A 27,095-nucleotide genomic window follows, 5' to 3' on the forward strand; every position below is an offset into this window, starting at 1 on the left:
TAATTTAAAACTAAGTGTAATCGGGTGGTGGTATCACACACCTTTAATCCCAGTACTCAGAAGGCACAGGCAGGCAAATCTCTGGGTTCGAGGACAGTTTGATATATAGAGTGAGTTTCAGGACAGTCAGGGCTACACAGAGAAACCCGGTCTTGAATGGATGGATTGGTGGGTGGGGGGTGGGGGGATGAATGGATAGATAATTAAGATAGATAAGACAGGTAGGCAAGCAGGCAGAAAAATAAAATTAAGTGGCTAATTACAATTATATTGGCACAACTCTACACCAAAGAAAGATATCTTAAGACTGCAATTTTCAGTCTTCTTATTCTTTGAATAAAGAAATATAAAAAATGAACACATGGTATCTATAAAGTTTTAGCTTGCAAGTGGCTTTGAACAGAAACTACAGTATACAAAACTCTGAATGCACAGCACCCTGTGCAAGGTTAGCTTTTAAACCAAGTGTCTCAGATCACATTTCATCATTCATTTTTAAAATGGTTTTTTTTTATTTTATGTGTATAAATGTTTTGCCTATATGTATGGATATGCAACTTATGCATTCCTGGTACCTGAAGAGGTCAGAAAAAGGCATTTGATCCCCTGTAACTAGAGTCATGGGTGGTTGTAAGCCGTCATCTGGGTCCTGGGAAACAAACCCTAGTTCTCTGCAAAAGAACAAGCGCTGTTAGCTACTGAATTATTACTCCAGGGTCTCTAATATAAAGCTGCCTGGTTTAGTTATCAATTACTAAAAATACATCAATGAAAGCACTGTAAATATTTACCCACAAAACTGAAAAAAAAAAGGTTAAGAGTAGTAAGATCTATTTGATTTAAATGAAATAAAGTAAGAAATGAGATATAAGAATTGAGACATAGTAAGAACTGGCTATTACTTTATATAAGAATAAAATTATCAGTATCATTTTTAGCACTGATATTTTAGAACATTTCAGAGTAACTGTACTCCGGATGGAAAGTGCTTTCCAATAGTGTCTCATGAAGGAAGTAACTTATGGGCAAAGAGAAAAGCTTCAGATGACTAAAACATGTGGACCTGTGTGTTTTTTAATATCCTACTTGGTGTTTTCTGTTTTGCTACAAACATTAGCATCCTTTGTCAAATCAAAAGATTTGAATTAACTACATTCCATAATCAGTTAAATTGAAATTCCATGTATGCAGTATCTCATTACAGAAAAAGAATTTATTTGTCTAACAGCAGCAACAAAAACAATTCTGGAGTGACAACCTTATCTTTAAAGTTATTGTCTTACAACTTCCAAACTAAAACCTAAAAATAGAGGACAAAGTTCTACAATGTGACTTGCTTATGATTTTCAATTTCCAAAAATTCTGAAGTCTATTAAGTGAAAATAAACTTAAAAATCCAACTCTGCTTTTCATGAGACTTCAACACAAATATTAAAACACTATCTTTCCAAAAAACAAACAAACAAAAAACTCAAAACACTACCTTTCCAATCTTTATGAAAAATAATTAGGGCTGGAGAGATGGCTCAGAGGTTAAGAGCATTGCCTGCTCTTCCAAAAGTCCTGAGTTCAATTCCCAGCAACCACATGGTGGCTCACAACCATCTGTAATGGGGTCTGGTGCCCTCTTCTGGCCTGCAGGCATGCACACAGACAGAATAGTGTATACATAATAAATAAATAATTTTTTAAAAAAAGAAAAGAAAGATAACTAGAAGGAGTATACAAACTTATCTGGGAATATCCTTCAACACCAATCCAAACACTTAATAAACAATTAATAGGTCAGAAGATCATTTAGTCTAAGTACTTGCTGAGTGAGCTATCAAAATACTAGTTTTCTATGGGGGGGGGGGGAACGATGTTTGTACCCAAGGGTACAATTAGTTACTAATTTTGGCACACATTCAGAAATCTTGGCTTACCCTCAAGGCTTTAAGGAAGTCCAAGACTTTTCTGCCTGGCTACCTCCAACACAAGTCTTTTACCAGCTCCAAACTTTTCTCTGTATGTACAACTCCTCCAAAGAACCAGAGTGTGAGTAGACTTACATCTGCTGACCTGGTGCTTCCTTTCATCTTTGAGGGTGGGGTAGTACTGGGTTTGCCAAAATTAGTGGCTTAGGTCTATGCCTATGGATACATCTCTGAAATTATTTTTGCCCAAACAAAATATTACTATCATGATTTGTACTACTATTAATCACTATTATTTAAGGAAAAAAACACTTTAAGAATGTCAAGCATGGTATAAGTACATTTGCAATCTCATCTCATTGTTATAGAAGCAAAGACAGGCAAATGCCTAGGGTTGGGGACCAGCTAGTCTTGGTAAGTTTCAAGCCAATGAAAATACTAAAAAAAAAAAAAAAAAAAAAAAAAAAAAAAAAAAAAATTAGATGGCCCTAGAGGCCTGACACGAGAACGTACTTAGACTCTGCCTTCTACACACACCCACACACTCTTGTGCACCTACACACATAGACACACATGCACAAAATAAATAATCAAACCAATCAATCAAGACCCAGAACCCACACAGAAAAGTCCTTGAGAAATGCATGTACTGGAACTGGAGAGTTGACTCAACAGTTTAAAGCATTTGCTGCTTTTACAGAAGACTAGGTTCAATTCTCATTACTCCGCATGGTGGCTTACAACCACCTATGACTCTGACTTCCGAGGGCACCAGGTACACCCAAGGGACACATACATACATGTAGACAAAATACTCAAATATATAAGATTAAATAGTAAATACACATGGTATGGTACAATTCTATATTCTGTCAATTGTATTTTAAATAAACGCTGATTGGCTGGTAGCCAGGCAGGAAGTATAGGCGGGAAAACCAGACAGGAAGTAGAGGTGGGGCAATAAGAACAGGAGTACTCTGGGAAGAAGGAAGCTCTTTCCGCAGTCCTGCCCAGACCACCAAAGAAGGATGTGACCTACCCCACTGAAAGAAGTACTGAGCCATGTGGCCAACATACATAAGAATAATGGGTTAATATAAGCTACAAGAACTAATAAGAAGCCTGAGCTAATGGGCCAATCAGTTTATAATATTATGTAGACCTTCTGTGTGATTCTTTGGGACCTAATGACTGTGGGAACCAGGCAAGACAGAAACCCCAACAAGCAGCCCCTCCTGTTACATACACGTTTTAAAAAATAAGTTAACATAGCTTTCTAGGTCTTAACATAACCTATGACATAAGTGAATAAATGATATACTCAGTTATGAAGGCCTGTTATGAAGATCACTGTAACACAGTGTCCGTCTATTATGGAAGCACTAAGAAGTGTGTGTAAGACAGGGTTTAGCAGAGTTTCTCCCTGTGAGTATTAGAAAGAACTTTACATTTTGCAAATCACAAGACCTGTATCACCCAGAGCATTAAAAATGCACATAAATACAAAAATAAAAATACCTCACTAAGATGCTAAGTGAATGAGGATAAATGAAGTGAAGCAGTCCCTTAATATCCACAAGAAATTGTCTCCAGTCCCCACCTCTAAAAATACCAAAATCTAAGAGAGGCTCAAAAGTCTCATATACTATGACACAGCATTCACATAACCTATGTACATCCTCCCAAATACATTTTAAATCATCTCTAAATTACCTGTAGTACCTAATGCAATGCAAACACTATGTAAAATAGCTATACTGTATTGTTTAAAGGAAAGACAAGAAGTCTACACATTTAGTGCAGTTCTTATTTTAATCTGCAGCTACTGAATCTCCATACATAGAACCTGTAATACAGAAATGACTGATGGGGAAGTGTCATATATCAATCTGTTGATTTCATTGGTTAAGCAATAAAGAAACTGCTTGGCCCTCATAGGTTAAAACATAAGTGGGCGGAGAAAACAGAATGGAAGGCTGGGAGAAAGAAGCTGAGTCTAGGAGTCGCCATGATTCTCACACTCCAGACAGAGGCAGGTTAAGATCATTCCTGGTAAGCCAGCTCGTGGGCTACAGCAGATTATTAGAAATGGGCTAGTCCAGGTGCGAGAGCTAGCCTAGAAGAGGCTAGATAGAAATGGGCCAAGCGGTGTTTAAAAGAATACAGTTTCCGTGTAATTATTTCGGGTAAAGCTAGCCGTGGGGGCAGCCGGTGCCGGGGATGCAGCCCGCCGCTCCTTATTTCAACAAATGACAACTGACTATAGTGGATGTTTACATTTGTACTGGGGTGGGAGATCCAAAAGAGCGAGGAAGAAGTTAATAGAGTGTGGCGCCTGCTTGTAACTACAGTATACCAAAAGGCCAAGGTACTGTACTTAAGTACTACAAGTGGAGGATAAAATACTTCAGAGAGCACACTGAGATAAAAACATAGGAGTCAGCAAGATAATGGAAGCTCTCTTAGGACAAAGGTCTTTTCTGAAGGCTCGATTCCCTGTACTCACAATAGTCCTATGTGTGGTTTTTTTCACAACTTACTGAATGAGAAGAACCTATTTTGAGAGATAATTATGTAACCCAAAAAAGAAAAGATGAAGGCCTGAACCAAGGAAATGAGGAGATAGGGGAGGCTTGACTAACCTGATGGAGTAATGACTTGGTGTTTTGCTCATCGATACTCAATGTCACCTTCCCCTTCACTAATGCAGCAGAGTCTGCTGGGGCTCAGGATATACCACCCAAAAATATGACTGTAGGAGGCCAGAATGTGCCACCCCAAAATAGATTTCTTTGGCCTATTTTGAGTTTGTAATTTTGTTATTTTGAGAAACTGCAGGCACTGAAAATGAAAAAGGCATTTACATCCGACAGAAATCTACCTAGTAAAGTATAAGCAGCAAGACGGTTTCCTTGAGATGACCCCTGTGGAGATTTTACCTGCACAGCAGGACTGCCCGAGCTCCCCCAGTAGCTTGGTCACCCTTTCTTCACCATCTACTAATGACTCTGACCCCTCCTTTCTGCAGTTCAGGATAATTTTGTTTTGTTTTGCATATATGTTATATGTATGTTTGTGTTCATGTACATATGGGTATGAATGTGCATCTGTGTATAGTATGTATGTATATGTTTATGTAGATATGGGTGTATATGTGTATATGGATACCAGAAGCCACTATTGGGTGTCTTCCACAGTTGCTTTCTACATTTTGATGTATTTATTTTTGAGACAGTCTTTCACTGAACCTAGATTTAACAGGGCAGGCTAGCCAATGAGCTCCATCCCCAAAGCTGGAATTTACAAAATGTTACAAAATGGAGTCTGGTTTTTTAAAACATTGTGCTTGGAGTCTGCACTCAGGTCCCATGCTTGTGCAGCAAGCAATTTATCCCACCAACTTAATTTATATCATTTGAAATTTAAACCTGGCAATGACAGTGTGAAAAACATTTTCTGAACATCTTAACCGAGTTGTAGACAAGGATAAACAGCAGCTGCAATTCCATAAATGGTTTAACAGACATGTAACAAATGCAAAAAGAACACTCAAGATTTTTTTCAATGCTTGTCATTTTCATGGGCTTTGTAAGTCTTTCTAGAGGTAGTGTCATATGGCTGGAAAGTACTGAGTTGAGTATAAATAAAAGAAAGGAAAATTCTTTATAATCTGAAACACTTAACAAAAATGACAGCACCACTTCCATGGGAAAAGATGTCACCTCTCTTTTCCTTCTCTAGGTTTGTTCTACTTGGCTGATGGCAGCAGACACAAACTATTTGTATCAGTCTTCTTTGAAAGTTAAGAACTGAGAATTCATTGTGGCACACAGCTCTAATTCCAACACCTGGGATACAGATTAAGCATTGAGGTCCCTTTAGCTACACAATTAGAGGTTAAACCTTGTCTCAAACAAAACAAACATAAAAATTTTACAACTGATTTTAATCTACAACAAATGACAAAGTCAATGAATTACGTAGCATGCAAAGAGAATAAAAGAAAGTTTCTACTGAAAAATTACATATAAAAAGTTCCCAACACCCCAAAGCACAGATTTAACAAGAAATTTATAGCAGGCTCTTGCCTAGCACATTAGCCAATATACTGTCATTTATTTGTTTTCATATGATACCTGACTCAATGGTGACCACAAACCAACCATATAAAACATTTCTTTTGCTTGGCAATAAAATGGATTTATTATTTAATCTGTCTTTACTTATCTGTGCTAAATGTCCTAACACTTAAGGTTTTTCTCTATTTTTATTACATTGATTTAAGCTATACCATATATTTTGACATATATACATACAAAAATGATTATTTTGATATATAACCATGTGTTATGTATGTAAGAATATAAAATGACAGAAGCAAATTGTACACCCACCATTTCTTGACTTCCTTTCTATCTGCTGTGGCAACCAGTACCTTAAATGTACACCTTCTCAAGAAAACACACAGGCGTCAATAGATGTCACTATTAGCTGCAGTCCTCCTAATTATGTCAGATCCTCAGACCTGTGTATTATACTAACTGTGATTTTCATCTTTGGCTTACATTTCATTTCCACAGCACTGCAGCACAAACACTGTACTATCTCTATCTGGGTATTCAATTCCTTCCATTGCTGTTTTTCAGATCATCCATGAGCATGCACACATGCACGCACACATACACACATATTTTATTTACTGCCTGGCCTTGTTACTTAATGTAATATACATATTGTGGCCATGGCATGATTTTTTAAGGTAGAATAATGAAAGCAAGTATATTTTAGTTTACCCACTGACCCATCAATAGACACATACATTATTTCACTGTGTTGGCTATCAAGTGTTATGCTTTAATGAAGATATACACCAATATCTTTAGAAGCGAGTATCTTCATTTATTTTGGTCATATGTCCAGAAAAAAGATTATTGGGTCATGTGACAATTATACTTTTAATTTTTTGAGGTGCCTCTATATTATTTTCCATAATGACTATCCTATTTTACATTTCTACCAACAATACACTAAAATTCTCTTTATCTACCAGCATTTGTTACCTCTTACCTTTAAAAAAAAAAAGTGTTCTTTGGCAGTTTTATCTGTGCATGTAATTAATTTGTTACACAGCCCAATCCTCTCACCCTTGTGCTGTCTCTCTTACAATGCAAGGTAGGACCACAGGAAGCCCAAGATGACAGCAAAGAGTGACAAAGGCGTGGAGCTACCAAAAAGACAGTTTGGTGGAAATGCCTGCTGCCTTTTATTTAAATGATACCTTTTCTTGTGTTCTAAATTAGAGTGGATTATTTAAAAACTTGGTCTATTCTTATCTAATGAGAACAAAGTGTTCACATTTGCCTCACTGCTGTGTTCCCCCCCTGTTGAATCAGTTTTCCAATAAAACAAATCCTCCTCCCACCCCGCATGCTTTTGTAAAAATAAGTAACTATATCCTAATTGGTTTGGAAGTTCCCTAAGCATGATCAAATAAAGCATAGGTCCCTATAGAAAAGCTCCTTTAAAAGTTCAAAGCATGGGTCGACTGATCTTCCAGAGGACTCGGGTTCTGTTCCCAGCACAGACATGGATAAAATGACAGTAGGACACAGAGCAGCTCAAGAGGTAGGGTCACAAGTCATATATGTTATGGCACGGAAAGTGTTTAAGCAGAGGAGTCAATTTAATTTTAAAATGTGATAATACTAGCAAACAGAGCACCTTTTTACTATTCCTAGGATTTTACATGCTCTGTACTGTCAAGAACAGTAATTATTTGTGTGGCTATTTCAACTGAATTACAGACAGATAAAATTAATCCAGTTCCTCAAGTAGCCATGTTTTAAGAACTCATTAGCTAATTCTGGATAGCGCCACAGTACTTCTATCACTACACAAAGTCACATAACACTGACGTATGTTAACACAAATCCTTATAGCTTCTTTATGAAATAAACACCCTGTTAATCTCCATTTTATAAAAAAATATGTGGTACAAAACATTAAAAGTCATAAAGCAAGTAGTACCAGTGTGGAATGCTAACCCAAATGGCCTGAAATTTAAGCCCATGTTCTTAATCTCTTCAGATGAAGTCATTCTGGGCAACTGTGTTGACTGGAAAAAGAAGATGATATTAAAGGCAAGAAAACCAATGAGGAAACTAAGGTCAGGCATAAGAAAATTGTTGAAGAACAGTAGGCTAGAATGGAGATGAGGTTAATTAATAGAGCTATTCAAAGGTATGAGAAGAGTGGGAACGGCTTAGAACTCTAAAGGCAACAAATGAGGTGTGAAAAATAGAATGGAAGTTCCCATTTTAAGAGTTAGTCAACAGAAATGGCTCTTACTACAGTAACAAATTAGGAGAGCACATCAAAATTAACAAATCCTATCAGGATCACTGCCAGTGAGAAATAACACAGATAAAAGCTACCCAGTGAGTTATACAAGCCCAGAATCCAGAAGAGAGGTCTGGAATTAAGATAGGAAATTCATCATCAGTTCAGAGAGGTCCACAGATAGCTCAGGAAAGTGGAAGTGATAGACAGACCATAAGGATAATAACAAGTAAGATACATGCACAAGATAAAATGCCAGGAAACTTTCTTTAGTCATTACCAAAACGACAGGAGGAGGGAAGAAAAATGCTTAAGAAAGAATTATCCCAGAGACAGAGGGAGAAAAGAACAGTCAGTAAGTACAGTACAAGAGGCTGCTTGGAGGTCAAGTAAAATAAACCTGAAAACTTCAAACAAGAACAATTTAAAGCCAGGTGTGGCACCACTCACCTATAAACCCAGTACTTAAGAGACAGAATCAAGACCAAAGTTAGCCTAGCCTATACAACAAGACCCCATGTCTAAAACAGGAAGAAGAAAAAAGAAGAAGAATTTATACGAATATTGTAGGGGTAAAAGCCAGACTGCAGCAGATCTGAAATAAACATGTAGATTTTTTTAGAAGAAGCTTAAAGATAAAAGTAACAAGGCAGGGGGCTGGAGAAGTAAATGGCTTAGCAGTTAAGAGCACTGGCATTCTTCCAGATCACCAGAGATTGATTTCAAGCACCAACATGGTGACTCATAATAGTCTATAACTCTGGTTCCAGGGGAATGAGCTTACATAGATGAACAGATTCAATTCTATCTATAAGAGAGAATATGGGAGTATGTGTTAGGATGAAAAAGCCGAGTCTGAAGGAAATACTGAATTACTGTAATTCAAACAGATTACATAGAGAAAAATCCTGGGCTACAAATCAATGAGTAGAACCCTACCACATGGTTGGATGAATCAATCAGTCCTGTAGAAGAGCAGGAAAGGAAAATGTTTGCTTTAACTTTTTAAGATAAGGATGCAAGATTACAGGGACTAATTAATAGAGGACGATTCATAAACCTGAAATTAGGAGAACAGCATTTAAAGGCCAGGAGATGGCTCAACGAGTACTTGCAGCCAAGTATGACAACCTGGGAACTACATAGCACAAGCAGAGAACCAAACTACTCCTACAACTTGAACTTGGCCTTACTGCTCACTCACACACACGCTCACACACACACACACACACACACACACACGCAAAATACAGTACCCTCCAATCAGAATCATGGTGACTTAAACAGCGAGTATAGTAGAAATAAAAAGAAAGGGGACAATTAGGAAAACGGTAGTCAGAAATAAAGAATTTAGGTATCCAGAAGTACACAGTCCTGCTTCCAAACATTTTCAGGGAGTGTAGTTATCTCACTTATCTAAATTTCAGTTACTAAATTAAACTTACTTCTTTTATCCCCTGCAACCCTTAAGCAGTTCCTACTCCAGATACTGGCTCTAAGCATTATCTTGGTACTTGGTACTTTTCTTCCACAGCATCCTAGATACACACCAAGACACTCCCACTAAAACCTGGGCTCTGCCACCTCTGCTGGGGTCTAACTTGTTTTCCTGATTATTTTTTAAAGTTCCTCAGGTTTTTCTAAAGACAATTAATGTCAAGACCTACTGCTTTGGAAAAAACAGGGATTTTGATGGATGTGGTGGTACAAGTCTTTGACCCCAGTACTTGGGAGGCAGCCTGGTCTACAAAGTAAGTTCCAGAACAGTCAGGGCTACATTGAGAGACTTGTCTCAAAATTACCGAAAAAAAAAAAAAAAAAAAAACAACCAACCCCCCCCCAAAGAAAACAAAAACAAAGATTCTCATCTAGGTAATTCTAGCTCTCAAGAGGCTAAGCCTTGAGGATTATCAAAAGTTCAAAGCCATCCTGAGCCACAGTGAGATCTTGTCTCAAGAAAATAAAAGAAAAAAAAAGAGTAAACAAGAAAACGTTGAAAGATAATGTAAACACCATTAATCAGATACTTAAAGGGTCCCTAAATAATAGACTTGGAAATACTAATATACAGCACCACACTCAAAGCAGCAATATATTATATTCTGAGTTCTGTTTATTATAAATTATAGAACACTCTGGAGTTATATGCTTCACTGTAGTCAAAGACTAAGAAAATCCAGAATCTATACTCTACTAAATTAAAAGAATTGCAAACCAACAACTCTCTAGGACAACTGCCCCCATCTAGGCCCTATAATATCCTATATATACAGAATCTACCCACTATGCATAACAAGGAAAGGCACAGGCATGAGCTGTCTTCTTTTACAGACAGTAAACTCTTACACAAACATTTTTTTCCACTCCCCAATTTGCTGTCTGCTGCTTTCCCTGTATGGTTTATTAGCAATATTACAAATTTTTCAAGCCTGTCCTGGGTATTTAACAATAAAAAAACAGTGCTAAAGATGATACTTTTTTTTTTTTTTTGAGATAGGCTCTTGCTATGTAACCCAAGCTAACCTGGGTCTCAAGAGCCTCCACACATGTGCTGTGATACATATGCCCCCCAGACAGACAGACACACAAATATATAAATAAAATGAGTACATCTAGCCGGGCGGTGGTGGCGCACGCCTTTAATCCCAGCACTCGGGAGGCAGAGGCAGGCGGATCTCTCTGAGTTCGAGGCCAGCCTGGTCTACAAGAGCTAGTTCCAGGACAGGAACCAAAAGCTATGGAGAAACCCTGTCTCGAAAAATCAAAAAAAAAAAAAAAATGAGTACATCTACAGAAAAGGCCAATCCCTAAGTGTCTTTACAACTGATCTATCCCTGACTTGTTAACAGTCACGACTATATATATATATACATATATATGCATATATATATATAGAGAGAGAGAGAGAGAATGTATGACACAAAATTATACCACATGTATAAATACCACATTATTTTTAAAAATTGAAACGAATCCAGTTTCAATTTGGTAATATGACAAAAATTACTATTTTGGGCAGTTCTGGGGAATCCAACACAGGGCCTTGTATATACTAGTTAAGTGCTCTACCAATGAGTCAAATCCAGTCTTGCAAAATCTTTATCATCTATGTCACCACACCCTCATCTCTTTTGCACTATTTTTTGCATTTACAAGTATTTTTTGTTTTCTTTTTTTAAAACAAACAATAGCTCTACTAAATAGGACAAGTATTCATTGCATTCTTAATAAAGTATCACAATAGGCTAGTTACCAATTACAAATTATTCTTACTATCATCACTATTATAACTAGATAAAATATTAAACAATTTTACTATATAAAGGCTGTTTCCAAACCACTAAAACGTTGTGACTCTTCATTCTCAGTAACTTTAAAACATATCCCATTTTGTTTGTTTATTAGCATAGCTGTTTTAGTCAGTATCTTTACCATAAAAACCTAAGCTGGAGAGATGGCTCAGCAGTTTAGAGTACTTCCTGTTCTTCTAGAAGGTCTGGGTTCAATTCCTGGCAACCACACAGGGCTGCTCACAGTGAAATCTGACATCTCTAGCCCCTGTGAGCAACTCTCTACATATGTTCATGCGTGACACACACACACACACACACACAGAAATAAAATCAAAAAAAAATCAAAACCACAGTCAAAGACCTAACTCTGAAAATTCAGAACACAAATGGCAATAAAATTAGATAATCTGGGCTACCCTAGTTAATCATTGTATTGAGAAACAAGAAATTGTAGGAAGCAGGAGATCTATCACTTAATCTTTCTGATCCAGGTGACTTACTTAGCTGAGTAATACACTCAAGCTTAATTAAAACTCTCCCTTTTCCAACAAAATGTTATAGTAAATTATGCTCAAAAATACTCTACAGAAAAACATTTTAATTATTTGGACTATCATCATAAAAAAAAAACTAGCCACACCAAGGCTGGAAAGATGGTGCAGTGGTCAAGAATGCAGGCTGCTCTTCCACAAGACTCCTAGAATCTATACTACAAACCATCTGTAATCCCAATTCCAGGAGATCTAACACCCTCTTCTGGCCTCTGTGGGAACTGCATTCACACAGCACACAAAAATACATGCAGGCAAAACACCCACACAACATAAGACAAAAAATAAATTAAAAGACCAGTAACATGGAACCTAAACTATATATATTATAGTACCCCACAGCTAACCAAATCAACAGACACGTAGCATTCCAGAAGTGCGGCCTACAGCAGGTGCTCAATACCTATCTGAATTAACTGACAACTAAAGGTGGGATCACTTCTGGCCACACCTTCCTTTCTCCATCACTGTCAGATACACTCTGGGGATGTGTATATGTCTGTATTTAGAATACAGAGGTTCCATAACAGCAAGCCAACCCATTCTGTACAGAAACTGACTTGATAGTTTGTAAGAGAGAAAGGAAAGTAGTTAAAATACAGTGAAAGGAGGAGATTTATAATCCATTCAGAGGAGGAATCATTTCTCACCTTTGAGTTCACTGTTTTATAATTCTGAAAGCGGGCTCTTCACATCTTTGGGGAAAGTCATTCAGGAAATACACTATTGAAAATAGCGTATGAAATGAAAATCATTTAAAAATATAGAACAAATCTCATCAATTCTAATTTCATAGATATCATAAAAGCAGCTGAGAACAGCTCAAAATGCAAAGTACACTCTACTGATCAGTCAGTGCACATGGAATTCTACCCAAAAGAAACACAATCTTCCTAAACATCTACTTCCAAATATATTAATTTCAGTTAGTAGCACTACACATTAGAGCTATGTAGCAATGAACAGATATTTCTAATCAAAGCAAACCAGTAGGTTTCTACTAAATGAAATGTCCTTAATGCAAGGCCTTACGAAAAGCCTTCAGTTCAGCTGCAAAACACTGTACGAGGGTCCTCAGGGTTCTTTCCAAAAGTCAAGTCCCAGAATCCTAGAATCTGTATTTGTCCTGTACTGTATTATCAACTGGCTGCTTTTTAAAGAACATACACAACTGACACTTTATGTAAGCCTGGTCTTTTAAAATTAAAATGTTATATGTAGCTCAGTGACAGCTCATTCTTATAGTTCCTATGAGACTCCTGCATGCACACAGACAGACAAAAGTAGAGAGAAGGGAGAGAGTTCAAGCAAGGGTCTTCTAGAGTACATGCACACACACAAGCACACAAATAAATAATAAAATAAATCTTTTTAAATTAAAATGTACTGTATTGGACTCTCGGTAAATGAATAAAAGTAGAAAAGATCCTATTGAGGGCGTTAACTGAGACCTAGGAAGACAAATGTCACATGTTCTATTTGTGGTTCCTAGTTCTAAGTCTTCAGACCTAAGTAAGTAACCTGGAGTGAATGCAGAGGGACCATGGGACACGGAAGAAGAATAAGGATGGGAACAGTAGGGTGCAAGTCACCTGATGGAGAAAACAGCGATGGGAAGACCCTAATTAACGAGGGAGGGAAGTAAATACAGAGGAAAGAGGGAAGGGGTGAAATCATAGTAAGGACTGTCCGAAAAAGTTGTAAGCATATTATTATCTATCTAGTTAAAATTACATATAATAGCATCTAAGTATGCGTACACATATGCATATATAGTTTAAATGAAATCCTCCAATCTGGGCTGACAATACCACCATAAGCTATAGACAAAAACTCTAACATCAGACATGAGATTTGAGTTGGTGGTCAGGGCTGTCCAAGAGACTCCCAAAATATCTAACTCATTGCTGTTATCCTTGGTTGCCCCCAAGGGGAGGAAGATAAGTCCTACTTGCTGAAGAAACCACACAATTCAGACACTGGACCCAGAGGCCCTGTGCTGTACCTGAACTGTAGCCTCCTTCCTAAGGGCTAGCCTTCACCTTACTAGAAGGCATCGGGCAAACTTCTAAGGAAGGGACGCAACCAACAGTCCTGTCCACTATAACATCTGTGACCCACAATGGCCAGCATGGCACAATAACCTAAGGATGCAGTCATGGCATACACACCTTGTCAGTAACTAATAGTTCCTCTAGTTGGATTTATTTTTAATTTATTTTATGTGCATTGGTGCAAAGGTGTCATATAAGATCCCCTGGAACTGGAGTTACCGACAGTTGTAAGCTGCCATGTGGGTGCTGGGAATTGAACCCAGGTCCTCTGGAAGAACGGCCAGTGCTCTTAACCACTGAGCCATCTCTTCAGCCCTCCCCACCCCCCCACCCCCGTTGGATTTAAGACCTGCTCAACAAGAGGGAAATAATGCCTGGTACTGGAAACCTAGCCAACTACCCAAGGTTAGTGAAGTCGTGGATCTTGGAGGGAAATTTACAATTATCACTTTACTAAATCAGCATAATCTCTAACTATAGTCCAAATTCGTATCCTCATACCCACAGGTTAAGTGTAGTTCTCACTCCTCATCAAAGAAACTTTCTTTGCAATAGAAACCATTACAAAAAACACACAATTGATCAAAACGCAGTTGGTAAAAGCCAGTCCCAACCAATATTTGTACAACACAAAGCTGAGGGATCATTTCAGAAGAGTAGAAGAAAAGATTTTTAAGAACCAAGGGAACAGGAATTCTGCTGTGAGATTCTATCTCCGAGAAATGTCAGAGAGTCTACACCCATGAAGTTTCATTAACAAGGCTGCCTAAACAAGACCTGAACTACTAAAATACCAATGGACATGCTAACACAGAAGAGGGAAGCTTGAAGTGCCCCAAGTCTAAACAAAGAACTGCAGGCAACAGAAAAATGCCAGAGAGTGAATGGGTCTTCTACAGGGAAGAGTCCCATAGCTGGTTCTCCAGTACCAAGCCTGAGATCATACACATACAGTAACATCACATAGACTGAGAAGGTTGTATTTAGAAAAATATATATATATTTATATGTATATGTGTAACTACATGCAACAACTAAAGGAAAGGTTATAAATTTGAGAGACTAAGGAGGTGCATGGGAGGGGTTTGAGGGAAGAAAGAGAAAGGGAATTGGTACAATTATAACTGCAAAAAATAAAATAATATTATAAAAAATAAATCACCAGTAAAATATACCACTGCCAAACATAGCAGTACATGCCTCTAATTTCAGTACTAGGAGATAAGGCAGGAGGATTTCTACAAAATTGAGCCCAATTTGGGCTACCTAGAAAGACGATGTCAACATCTTCCCTCAGAAGAAAACAAAAGAAAAATGCTGATTGTTACTTAAACAAAAATTTGTTATTTAATGGGATGCTGATAACTACAATGGAGAATGGCTCAGAGATTGGGGCGCTTGTTACTCTTCCACGGCCAAATTCAGTTCACAGCACCCACTTCATGCAGCCCACAACCATCTTACTCCAATTCTAAGGATCAGACGTCCTGGCCTCTCTGGGCACACACACAATGAATGTACAATGTGGTGGTGGTGTGGGGGGGGGGGGGGTTCTTACGGAAAATGCAGAAGTGGGAGGAGGTAAAGAGAAATAGCAGGACACAAGTGATCCCCTGGGGAAACTGGAAAGCAGATAGGCTCTCTAGGAACAGTGGAGGAAGGAGAATACAGGAGGAGAGAGGTGGGTAACGAATCATACTATTAACTGCTTACATACAAAAAAACAAAAATTGTAATACATGTAATTCTGTGTATAAATGTGCATAAACACACAGTTTTAATGAACTTTTCTGGACTGATGGTGCCCCCTCAAAAAGCCAAAGATCTCCAAATAAAAACCCAATACTAGACATGAAAAGCCTCTTTTGAGTTGCTGGTCAGGGCCGTCCAAGAGACCCTGTAATCCACTGCTGTCGCCTTCTAGAAGTAGAAAATAAGTCTCTATTGCTGAAGACACCAGCCCTTCAGACCCCTGAACTGGAATTGACCTGAATTCCCTTCTCTGAGGCCTAGCTTTCATATTACCAGAAGTCGCCAACAACCTTACCCAGCCAGCTACGATGCCTATGAACCACATCAAGGACCAACACGGCATGACGTTAAGGGTGCAATAGTGACCCTCACATCTTGACAGTAACCAACAACAGTTCTCTAACTGGACTCAACAAGAGGGAGGCCATGCCTGGTACTGGAAACCTGGCTAACCACTGAATACTAGTGAAGTCATGGTTACTGGAGAAGAAACTACAATCACTAATTTACTAAATCCCTAACAACAAATGTATTAACATCCTTATACTACAGGTAAGTGTAGTCTTCACCCCTCATCAAGAAAACTTCTCTTTGCAACAACCATAGACTACTCCAGAAAGCCACAGCCAATCAAAGGGTAGTTGTGGACTCCAGTCCCAATGAGTACATCTACAAAACTGAACAAGGATGACACCAATGAGCATGCCAAACTAGACAGAAAAGCCCACAAGGTCTCAAACCTACACAAAGAACTACAGGCAACTGAGGAAAACTAGGAATCAGAGATGTGGCTTTCCCCAGGAAAAAAAATCACACCAATTGGTTGTCCAGTGCCAAACAGTCATGAAAATATACATACAAGTAACATGTAAAGACTGAACAGGTTATAATTAGGAATATATGTATGTATGTACATATGCAGTGTATATGTGAAAAATATGTATGTACGTATATGTATGTAATAACCATTAGTAAAAAAGAGGTCATATATTGGAAGGAGGTTTGGGGGAGTAAAGGAAAGGGAGAAATGTTGTAATTATATTACCATTTCAAAAATTAAACAATAAAAGCCTTCCCCCAGAAATAGCTTGCATGCTATATACACTAAGGTGTACAACACATTAACAGTTCACTCTACAAATAATGCAGAGTGCCTTATACTGACATAAGACACTATCAATGTAAAGGAATAGTCACAGACAAAATTCTTCCTGTACCCAAATATTCTCCATTAGGGCCAAACTGTACTACTATTAAGATATACCTTCAAGTGCATAAGATGACAGAATAGCACACAACAGAGGAAGGTACGTGTGTATGTACAAAACACTCCCGAACTTTTTATAATACAGAATACTGTATTCCTGTCATATATAACTATAGCTGTTACAAATGACATTTAGGATTTCATCATATATTAAAGCCACACTGGGTGTGGTGGCACACACCTGTAATTTTAGCACTTCTTGGAAGGCAGAGACAAGGTTTGAGGCCAGCCTGGGCTTTACAGCAAGACCCACTTTCTCAAAAAAACAAAACAAAACAAAATGTAACATATGATAGGAAGCTATACAAAACAGAGTTGAGAGTGACTGATTTGCTAGCCCCTTACTATGGATCTTAAGAATCTGTCTCATTCCTGTCTAAGACAGCCTCAAACAAAATGAAAAAAGAAAGGAAAAATTCCTTGGAGTGAACCACTCATTTCAAAGCCAAGTCTCCGGTATTTCTAATTTTATCAAGTTGCAGCTGTAAGGTACTAGAAGAACCTTCAATCAAAAGTTTTCATGCTAAGCTAAGTTAGTTCTTATAATTAAGTCAACATTCTATACTCTGAGTCTTAGACTTCAAAGACTTTAAAGTACTACAACAATTAGCATCTACTAAGCTTTCACAGTGAGAACTCACAAAAGCTCCCCAAGTCTTGACCCTAGAAATGTGACCGTGAATCCTATTCTAAACTGCACCATCAACACCGATGCCAATGTTTCTTACCTTATCTTTCTCATGTGGAAGCAGTGACACTGGAGGTAAACAAGAGAGCGACTCACAGCCCTCTTTCCCATCAGCACTGGCTGCCTTAGTGTTGAGTCGGTAGAGAGGTCCATCTTTAAGGAGTCTGCCATGGCCAACGGCTCGCTTGATGGCCAATCTTAACTGCTGGTGAAAGCCTGAGGCAGCACTGCCTCCACAGGCAGCAGACACATCCTTCTGGCTTTTCAAAAAGCGTTCAATACTTTTCAAAGTTGAGCCTCCAGACTCTGCCAAGCCCTCAAATGCCCGTTTGAGTAACTTATTCCAATCCACACTTTGTTTATTATCCAATTTTCCATGGTTTCGAGGTTTAGGAAGTGCTATTCGCCCAGGATTATCAGGATCTTTATAGGAATTGAGACCTTTGTTTGAGACTTTTAAAATTGTCCCATCTTTAACACTCAACTCCAACTGCTCTAGAACAGTTTTACGATCCAAGCCATGGGATGAAGACACGGCATTGCAAATCCTTTCTTCTGAAGGCCGCTGTTTCTGCTTCTTTACTTTTTTGATGGCCTCCAAAATCCACTCCGTGTACAAGGGGTTAGCGAGTTTTACCATGGTGAGGGATTCCGTATATCCATAGAGTTGCTACCCTTTATCCTGATGCTGAGTGAGTCTTACACAGTGGGAAACAAGATTCTCGGAGGGTGGGGACCAGTAAACCATAGCATACAAGATTTCCGGCCTGAGTCTTCCCTCCTTTCACAAAACAGAACTGCAACCTAATTTTACCTTAAAAATCAAAACAACGTGTTGTTTCTGAAGTATCTTCGAACTCCTCAATAGCACCACACACTGGTCTGTACTCCACTCATACTCTCGGACTCCGAACATCTCATTCACAGCTCCAAGCAGAAAATGAGCATCTTAAGCCTGAAAAGCAATTAAAATAATGTCAGTTTTCCATCAAGGCCCACTCTAGAAATAAGTCACCAACTGAAACATCCTAGGCTTTTCTTAAAGCAACGTGTTTATCAAGCACCCTTTGGAATTTAAATATCATACTATCAAAATTCCAAAACAAGCACTGGAAACCACTAGAATAAACACAAAAGAAAAAAAAAAGATATGAGTAGTTAAGGTAAAATGAGGAAATAAAACGAGATGTTCCAGGAGTGACCTTAAGCTATAACTAACCAGAGGAGTGCTAGCTTGTCCTCCGCAATCTGTGCTCACCAGTCTATGGGTGCAACTCTTCCACCATAATTTTCCCCAACAAACTATTCAGTACTTCAACAAGTGTCTGAGTTAGTAGAAAGAATCCTGCAATGAAAGCAAGAGTGAATCATCTTTCAAAATTCCAGTGAAGAAAAAAATAGCCAATAAGATATGCAGAAAAAAAAAGATATGCAGAAAAGCACTGAGGACAATTTGGCTAGTCCATATACTAAAAAAAGGCAGCATGCTTCACGTATCACAATAAGGTTATTAACATAAACAAAAACAGTGAAAATATCTTGGTGTGAAAGTGCTTAAAGAATTTTAAAATAATCCAACTTTCTTCAAACTTTTACTAACACCTGTATACTGAAGGGAGTAACAACTGACAACATGCTTATTTATAAACAATGTACAGATAAACTAAAATAAGGCCTGGAATCCCTGGAATCAGATGCAAACACTACACATGAAATGTATAATATGGAAAATAAATATTGCCTGTCTGTGTGTTTATAGAGAAGTGAACCTGATAAAGACATGAACTGGGAATTACTATCTCAGAGTGAACAGTCAGGAAAACAAAAACAAACAGACTACTTTTCTGGGTCAAGAATCCGGCAAATACACATTTCTTAATGACTAAAATAATGTGAATTCTAAACTTTTCCCTCCAAAACCAAGTTTAACTTTGAACTTCTCTTATTCTGGAGAGCATGTACAATCTAAATACAGCTAAGGGGGTGTTGGGGGAAGGTCCTCCAGCAAGTATTCTTAATAGTGACATTAAAAGCAAAAGGAAAATTGATACATGTTGGGGAAGAAACAGTACTATAACTCTGGTAAGAAAGCGAAGGGTGCAAAAAAAAAAAACCAAAAAAAAAAAAAATTAGTACCTGGGGCCAAAGTTTATTTCAAAATTAGCTAGCTAAAAGAAGTCCCCTGGGGGAAAAGAAGCTTCACTTTGGAGAAGGTCTTTAGAGAATAAATAGGATTGCTACTCCAGCAAAGTTTTTTTAAAGACATTAACTTTAAAATAATGAGAATTGGGATCTAAGAAGGTGGGAACGTCCTATGTGGTTAGGATTTCAGGTAAAGAATGAATGACAGTCACTCATTGTCCTTCCGGCCGGAAGTTTCAAAAATCTCCAGGTCTGCGAAACCAACGCGCTAAGAATCTGAACCCTAACTCTCAGAAAGTCCACTAGCTGCTAGGAAGCGAGACCAGCCGGCTCCAAAAGCCCTTCCCGCTCCATCTCCCACCCCAAAACCCATCTTCGCGCCCTCGATTTAAAGCCCAGGGAACTTTAAAAACTTGAAGCGGCCGAGCCGAGTAGTTTGCCAACGGACTGTTCCGCCGTTCCCATTCTATGGAAACAGAGCCCAAAGAGTAAGTTAACAATGAAATCACGTGGAGTTAAGAGCACCGTGAGCTCTGTCCCCAGCTCCAAGCGCTAAGCTCCAAGGGGCCGGCTCCAAAGAGCAGCGATGGGACACCGGCTGTGACGGAGCCTGACAGGTCGGGCAGGTCCGGCCCAAAGTCGCAGAGCTCTTGACAGGCAAGCCGCCGCCACCCGTCCCGGCCCGGGGCTGACAGTCCAACAGACACAACACCACACGTGCCGCCTGCTCCGCACCACAGCACCCACCAGGCTGTCACCCCGCTCGGCTCCAGCCCGCTCGGGTCTCCGCGCGCTCGGCACAGCCCGGAGTGCGCGCCCGGCGCCGGGAGCGGCGGGCGGACGGCGGGCGCGCCCCCGAGGGAGAGCGGGCGAGCCCGCACAGCAGCCCCAGGCTCCGCGGCCTGGCCGCCGGCCGCCCGTGAGCGCCAGCTCCCAGAGTGGACCGCCGGCGGAGCGAGGGACGGCGAAGCGGAGGCGCGGACCGGGCGGGCGGGTGGCGCGGGCTGGGCCGCGGAGTCGGACGCGAGGGGGCGGCCGCGGCGCCCAGCCCGAGGCCTGGCGCAGAGCAGCGGGAGGCGGCGCAGGCCGCGGCGGGGCCTGCAGCAGCCCGCCGACCCTGCGAGGCGCCCGACGAGTCTCCGGGGCAGCTTAGCCTCGGGCTCGGCAGCTGGGAGCGACCGGGGGAGGCCCCTCGGCCACTTACCTGGGGGGAAGACAGCCGGGATCCCGGGGGCCCGGGCCGGACAGCGGAGATGCCCCAAACTGACACGGCCGCCATCTTGGAGACAGTGAGCTCCGACTGGGGGGAGGGGAGGCCAGGCGGCGGAACAGCCGCGGGGGGAGGGGAGCGTCGCGAGGGAACGGCTGCCTGGGGAGGGAGCTGGAACAGCCTGCGCGGGAGGGAGGGGAGGAGCCGAGGGGCGCGGGAGGAGGGCAGGCCGGTAGCTGGAAGAGCGGGCTTGTCGCCGGCCGGGGCCGGAGGGCGGGGCGGCCGGGGAGGGGGAAGAGCCGCTGGGCGGGTCACGTGGGGCGGGTACAAAAGGCCGAAGCCAGACTGGGAGCGGGAGTTGGCCGGGCTGGAGGCCAACAGCTGGGGGCGTCCCTCCTCCTTCCACCCGGTGCTGAGGTCTGGCGGATGGCGAGGCCAGAAGCGGAAGGTGCACCCGGATGACATAGCCCGGGAAACTTGGGGCCCGGCGCTTGGGTGGGGCGGCTTCGGCGCGTCGCCGAAACCGGTAGCTCGGCGGCTCGGAGGACCCCGCGCGCGCGGCGTTTGTTTCCAATCCTGGGCACTTGCTCTCGCCCGGGTTTGCACCGCGTCCGTCTCAGTGGTGCGGGGCCTCCACGGTGGCTCCCGGAGCCCCGGTGCTGCGCGGGCAGACGCGGGTGGCATAGGGGCACAAGTTCCTTCTTTTGCCCTCACCTTTCGGCTCCCTCTGCACTCAAACTTATAGTCCCCGTGGTTCAAAGAATATAGTCTGGCCAGCAAGGGGAGAGGGCATGAAGTTGGACAGCCTGTCAACCAACAGGATGCCCACCCAGGCACACCCCTGTCCCCTGCTAGACCTCCTTGGAAACATCTCTATAAGAAACAGCACATACCGAGCTCAATTTCTAGGACTCAGACAAGGTCACATAGCTATTGTGACACACACTTGCGTTTGGAACCCGGGTCTTTCTCGTCCTTTCGTGCCCTGTGCAGATTCTGCTTGTCCACACTGATGACTGAACCTCAAAGTGACACTTGGCCAGGCCAGTTCTGTCGTCTCTTGGCTACCTGTTTCTTTGTCTTGTCTTGATCCACTAAAAACTTTTTAAGAGATTGTGTCTCTCTCACACACACCCCTTTGCTGGAAAGACATTAAATGTACAACAGTTTATGAAGTGAATTGCTGCTACCCAACTTTAATGTGCTTTGTGTCCCCTTCCTAGATTCCTCCCCCGGGTCTCATTTTATCACAGCTTTGCGTTAAGAAAAAGACAAAGAAAAAAAACACCTGTTAGTTGCTGCTATTTCTTTGGTGTTTGCTTTCTTTTCCTAACTAACGTGGTATTTACTTTTCACTTTACACTAAGGTGTAGTCCTAATCATTTTAATGCATTCCAAGACAAATGTTCTTCCACAGTGCTTTTGGCATCCTCGGAGTCATACATGATGTACATAGGTTAGGACTCACTTTTGGTGAATAAACATTTGTGAGCTGCTGAGAGATACGTTTACACCTCACCTCATGTCTCGCTTCAAAACCTCATTCTCTGCTTTCAGATCTATGTAGCCCTTCTCCACTCTTAACTCCTGGCCAGACGATTAAGCATTGTAGACAGTTAAAGCCTTTCCATATTAGTAATAGCCTGGAAAACTCAAATGAAGGGCCTGCAGTGCCCTATACTGACATTGACATTGATAACATAACCAGTTGTGGAGAGGTTTATTGAGTCGCCGTTAATCGCTTATTGCCAAGTCCTGGGTTACATTACAGTATTATTAGAAGACAAATTTGGAGACAGAAGGATAACCCCTAAGCTGAGGATTCAGTGGGTACCCTGTTTTAAGGGAATATGGGGGGGGGGTGGAGCAAAACACCTAGTAGCATCCTCTGGCCTTCAAGAATGGACACACATAGGACTTTTTTAGATACATGTTGCTAAATGGCATACTCAAAGATCTTTGCAAGTTTTGCAACAAAGAGAAATCGATTTTTGCAAGGGAAGAAGACTGCAGGTGTCTTCTTCCCTTGCAAAAAACAACAGGATTTATTTTAGCGTAACTCTTAGGTTTTGTTAGAGATTTTTGTTTTGTTTGTTGATTTTTTTTGAGACAATTCAGACAGTTGAAGGTTATTTCCTCTGTCAACCAAAAAAAAAACCCACAGCTCTCATCTTAAAGGGTTTAAGCTTATTCTGGATCCATTCTATGGCCCGGGACATAATTTCTTCATTTTTAACTTCATTAAAACCAAGATTAGTATTTTTTATCACTTAGAAATTTACCAGGTGGAATATTAATATCATAGACAGTTTGAAAAATCTAACTACTGAAGTATTTAAGAACCAAAAAGTAAGAGACAGTCATTACTCTGTACTCAGTGGTCAGTGATGTTGAAGATGAGTATCATCTGGCGTTTTTTTGAACTTCGCAGGGGTGAACTCAGTGCCTGGATACAGTGCTGATCTTTCCGTCGGAAGGGAGCCTTTGATGTACGGCTGTCTTCCTTTTAGTTGATGAAGTTTTCTGGTTTTCCTTATCCGTAGATGAAGGCTGTGGTTTTAGTGTTAGTTATCACAGTTAAAACCCTTTATGATATTTGTCTTATATGTTATCTAATAGACTAAGTTGTATAAACATTTAAATACTTGTTCATTAAAGCAAGTTTCACAATCACTAATTAGGTAGGAATATTCAAAATAGGTATAACTCTCCAAAGAGAATTTTTTATAGTTAAAGCAATGACTATCTAAAAGGAAAAAAAAGGCTTTTGTAATTAGATCTTAAAATTCTCTATGATTTTGAGTATTTTTTACCTGAAACATTTCTAAGTGATAAAATAATACTAACCTTGGTTTTCATAAAGTTCCCAGTGAAGATATTACATGCTTTCATTTGATCATGCCTTTTTGTTATGACTTTGTCGACCCTAAGCCCCTACCTTATTCAAAACTGGTGTTTAAAAGATTCAGGAGTTTTCACTATACACATATGTGTGTGTATGCACACATATTATCTATATTTGGATAAAATGAAAAAATTATTTTTTCAATTAAACTTGAACTCCGCTTACTCTAGCTAGAGAGACCCAAAGACTTGTGTTAAAACCATTTTTATCCAAGTTATACAAAAGGCATCAATCTCTAATAACAGCATTCCTGATGCAGTTACCTTAAGTTCTGATGTTTAATTTTGGATACAAGGACAATTAGCCAAGATTTAAAAATGAATTAAAGAGTATTTGTATTTTATTAGTTAAGTGGGGAGGCAATACTATAGTGGCTCCTTTCAAAGTTCTGTTTCTAAGCATTTAAATACAAGTGAGATAGCTCATAGAATTGAAATAACTGTAAATACTGGGGCAACATACAGTCAATCTAGATTGTAAATTAGGCAAAGTTTTGTTATTTTAGACATGCGACCTTGATCTATTACCTTCACACCATTAGGCCACAATTACTGAATTACTTAAGTTTTGGTCTGATAATGCTGTTATATATGTCACATGTAAATGTTATGTCAGATAAAGAGGGCGCAAGAAAAACAATTCATATATGTGTCATAATGGCTAATAGTTGTGATATGATCAGGAGTTTCTTTCTTAATGGCTATTCATCTGAAAAGAGCTATCCAGCCCACTCCTCAGCCTCATCTACATCAGATCCCAGGAGTGAGCTAGGCTATGACCTTATAATAGTTAACAAATAACATGGTTCCCACGTGCACAAAATGTGGTCCTTGGTCCACAGGGATAACTCTGTATGAGGATCCTGGACAGAAGCTGTGTCCGCAGAGCCTGGCTGCAGATGAGATGGAGAGCTTGCAATGCTGCAGGTCTAGGAACTAATTACCTAATCTGGGCTAGCGTTAGCCCCGCAACAGCTATTCCTTGCCTACCTCTGTGTCAAAGGTGAATAATAGATAAAACCTGTAATTTATTAACTTAAAAGCCAAGAATGTCACCAGGTAGCATATTAGGCCTATAGAACACTTTTCCCCATCTTGCTATACCTGCCTCTGTGATTTCCCCACCAATGTATTTTAAACTTGCCTTGATTTATGACTTCCATTGTTCTGTAAAACTATGTAAAACTTTGTGAACTTCCTTCCATGTTGGAACATGAAATTTGGGGTAACCTACATCTGTGTTCCTGGGCCACAGTCACTCAGAATGGCTCCAGAATAAACTGCCTCTGATACCCTTTAAGTCAAAAGAAAATCTGCTTGTCTGTGCTACCTAGGGAATGTGTGTTTGGGTTGGTTTTATGTGCTACTTTTGGGGCTTGCTTTCTCAACTTCGACCCTAAAATCACCATCTTCTCCCACCGAACCTGAGGATTATCTTGCCTATATACACAAATGTGTGTTCCAGACATTGGTGGCCAATAAGTCCCTTTTATGTGTCTTCCAATAAAATTCTGTCTGACCTAAGAATATGGTTTGTCTCTGTTGCATGTTGTGGGGTGTTTCCCTGACACTCGGATAGGAAGGGACAAGTGCCTCCTTGGTGTCCTCATGATCAGATCAGGCACTCATAAAATGCTTAAGCTACAAGTCTGACAATATCACCGGAGAAAAATCAGGGCAGAAACAGAATTAGACATTTGAGGAGTGTCAGTAAACAGAGGCCAAATGATGATAAAAAAAAAAAAACCAAAATGCCTTCAAATTTAAAAAAAAAAAAATGCCTCTTGAAACCAGAAAGGAAACAAACAAAACAGAACAAAATGTCTTAAAATGCTTTCAAAGCAAACAAGCTAAGAGACCTTAAATGAAATTCTTGAAAGCAGACCAAATAGGTAGTTATCAAATTAGGTCCTTAATCAATCATCTCAGAATAGACAAACCATCAACCAAAACGGGAGGGAGCGATGCAGGTGCTTGGCTCATCCAGCGAACACTTGACCATTCTCTGAGCCCAATGTTGTGACTCCATAATAGTCAATAAAAAGCCCACCGTTCTCATCATAGAGGGAATGAGGGTTGCTTTATTCTGGAGCTGCTCGAAATGACCACAGCTTGGGAACACGGGTTTAGGTTACCTGAAATTCCGTGTTCCAATGTGGAAGCAATTTCATGATATTTTAGAGTTTTACAGAACAAAGAGAGTCCTAAATCAAGGCAAGTTTCAAATACAGTGGTGGGTTCTTTAGCCAAGTGGTTACAGCAAGGTGGGAGAAGCTTTTCGGTAGGTGTCAGATGCTATCTGGAGACATTCTTAGCTCTGGGCTTGGTAGTAGTCTGCTACACTAAAATTTCAGAAGGTTCTTATCTATCAATCACAGGAAGCTGTTCCCGGCTAAAGCTAGCTCAAGAAAAGGTGATTAGCCTTTGGACCAGCAACATTCCATTCTCCCCGAGGCGCTACATTCGCATGACTCAGTCTCTGTAGACATAGCTTCTCTCCAGTTCTTATCCACACCTTAATATGCTCTAGAGATCCCTGCTTTTCAGCTATCCTTGGTAATCATGTTTTATGCATTGCAGGTCAGTTCAAAAGTCAAAGAGACCAACTTTATCATGTTTTCACTGGAAATATTTTGGTACATTTACATGTAATATAATAACTGCTAAAATTTAGACTTATATTTATCATATTTATGTTTTGTTGTTTTATTCTGGTTAATCCATTTTGTATCTTTTGTTCTATCTTGCCTTTTTTCTGAGTTAATTAAAATATTTCAATTATGGAAGCTAGAAGGATGGCTAAGCAGTTTAGAGCGTTTGTGATTCTTTCAAAGGACTTCAGTTCAATTCCTTGTCATGTGGTTGATGACTGACTGTAGCTCCAGTTCCAGGGGATCCAACGTCCACTTCTGGACTCTGGAGGCATTGGACAAGCATGGCATACATTCACACAAACAGAAACACATACACATAAAAATT

The 27,095-nt window shown here is 40.2% G+C and overlaps 2 protein-coding genes across 2 annotated transcripts in view; one reads left to right on the top strand and one right to left on the bottom strand.

The window, feature by feature from the left end:
* Nucleotides 1-21,320, bottom strand: part of Kat6a (lysine acetyltransferase 6A) — a 78,556-nt gene extending 57,236 nt beyond the window's left edge. The window contains exons 1-2 of the mRNA XM_041673933.1: nucleotides 21,207-21,320; nucleotides 17,901-18,815 (exon numbers count right to left, since the gene is read on the bottom strand). Coding sequence (XP_041529867.1) covers nucleotides 17,901-18,500 — 600 coding nt within the window. The 5' untranslated portion in view covers nucleotides 18,501-18,815; nucleotides 21,207-21,320. The remainder of the gene's footprint in view (nucleotides 1-17,900; nucleotides 18,816-21,206) is intronic.
* Nucleotides 19,912-25,434, top strand: LOC121462143 (translation initiation factor IF-2-like). Its single transcript, XM_041673560.1, has 3 exons — nucleotides 19,912-19,942; nucleotides 20,933-21,291; nucleotides 24,959-25,434. Exons 1-3 carry the CDS (start codon nucleotides 19,912-19,914, stop codon nucleotides 24,962-24,964), a joined length of 396 nt encoding a protein of 131 aa, XP_041529494.1. The 3' UTR covers nucleotides 24,965-25,434.
* Nucleotides 25,435-27,095: the final 1,661 nt, after the last annotated feature.

The sequence above is a fragment of the Microtus oregoni genome, unplaced genomic scaffold (assembly GCF_018167655.1).
Source record: "Microtus oregoni isolate MIOR12 unplaced genomic scaffold, Mior012 000024F_ref0000369, whole genome shotgun sequence".
In the NCBI taxonomy this organism is placed as follows: domain Eukaryota; kingdom Metazoa; phylum Chordata; class Mammalia; order Rodentia; family Cricetidae; genus Microtus; species Microtus oregoni.

Bases quoted from the DNA above. Each gene is read 5' to 3' on its own strand.
- LOC121462143 (XM_041673560.1), top strand. From the start codon at position 19,912: ATGTTGGGGAAGAAACAGTACTATAACTCTG. The intron at 19,943-20,932 runs GTAAGAAAGCGA...CGTGAGCGCCAG, and splicing joins GAAACAGTACTATAACTCTG to CTCCCAGAGTGGACCGCCGG.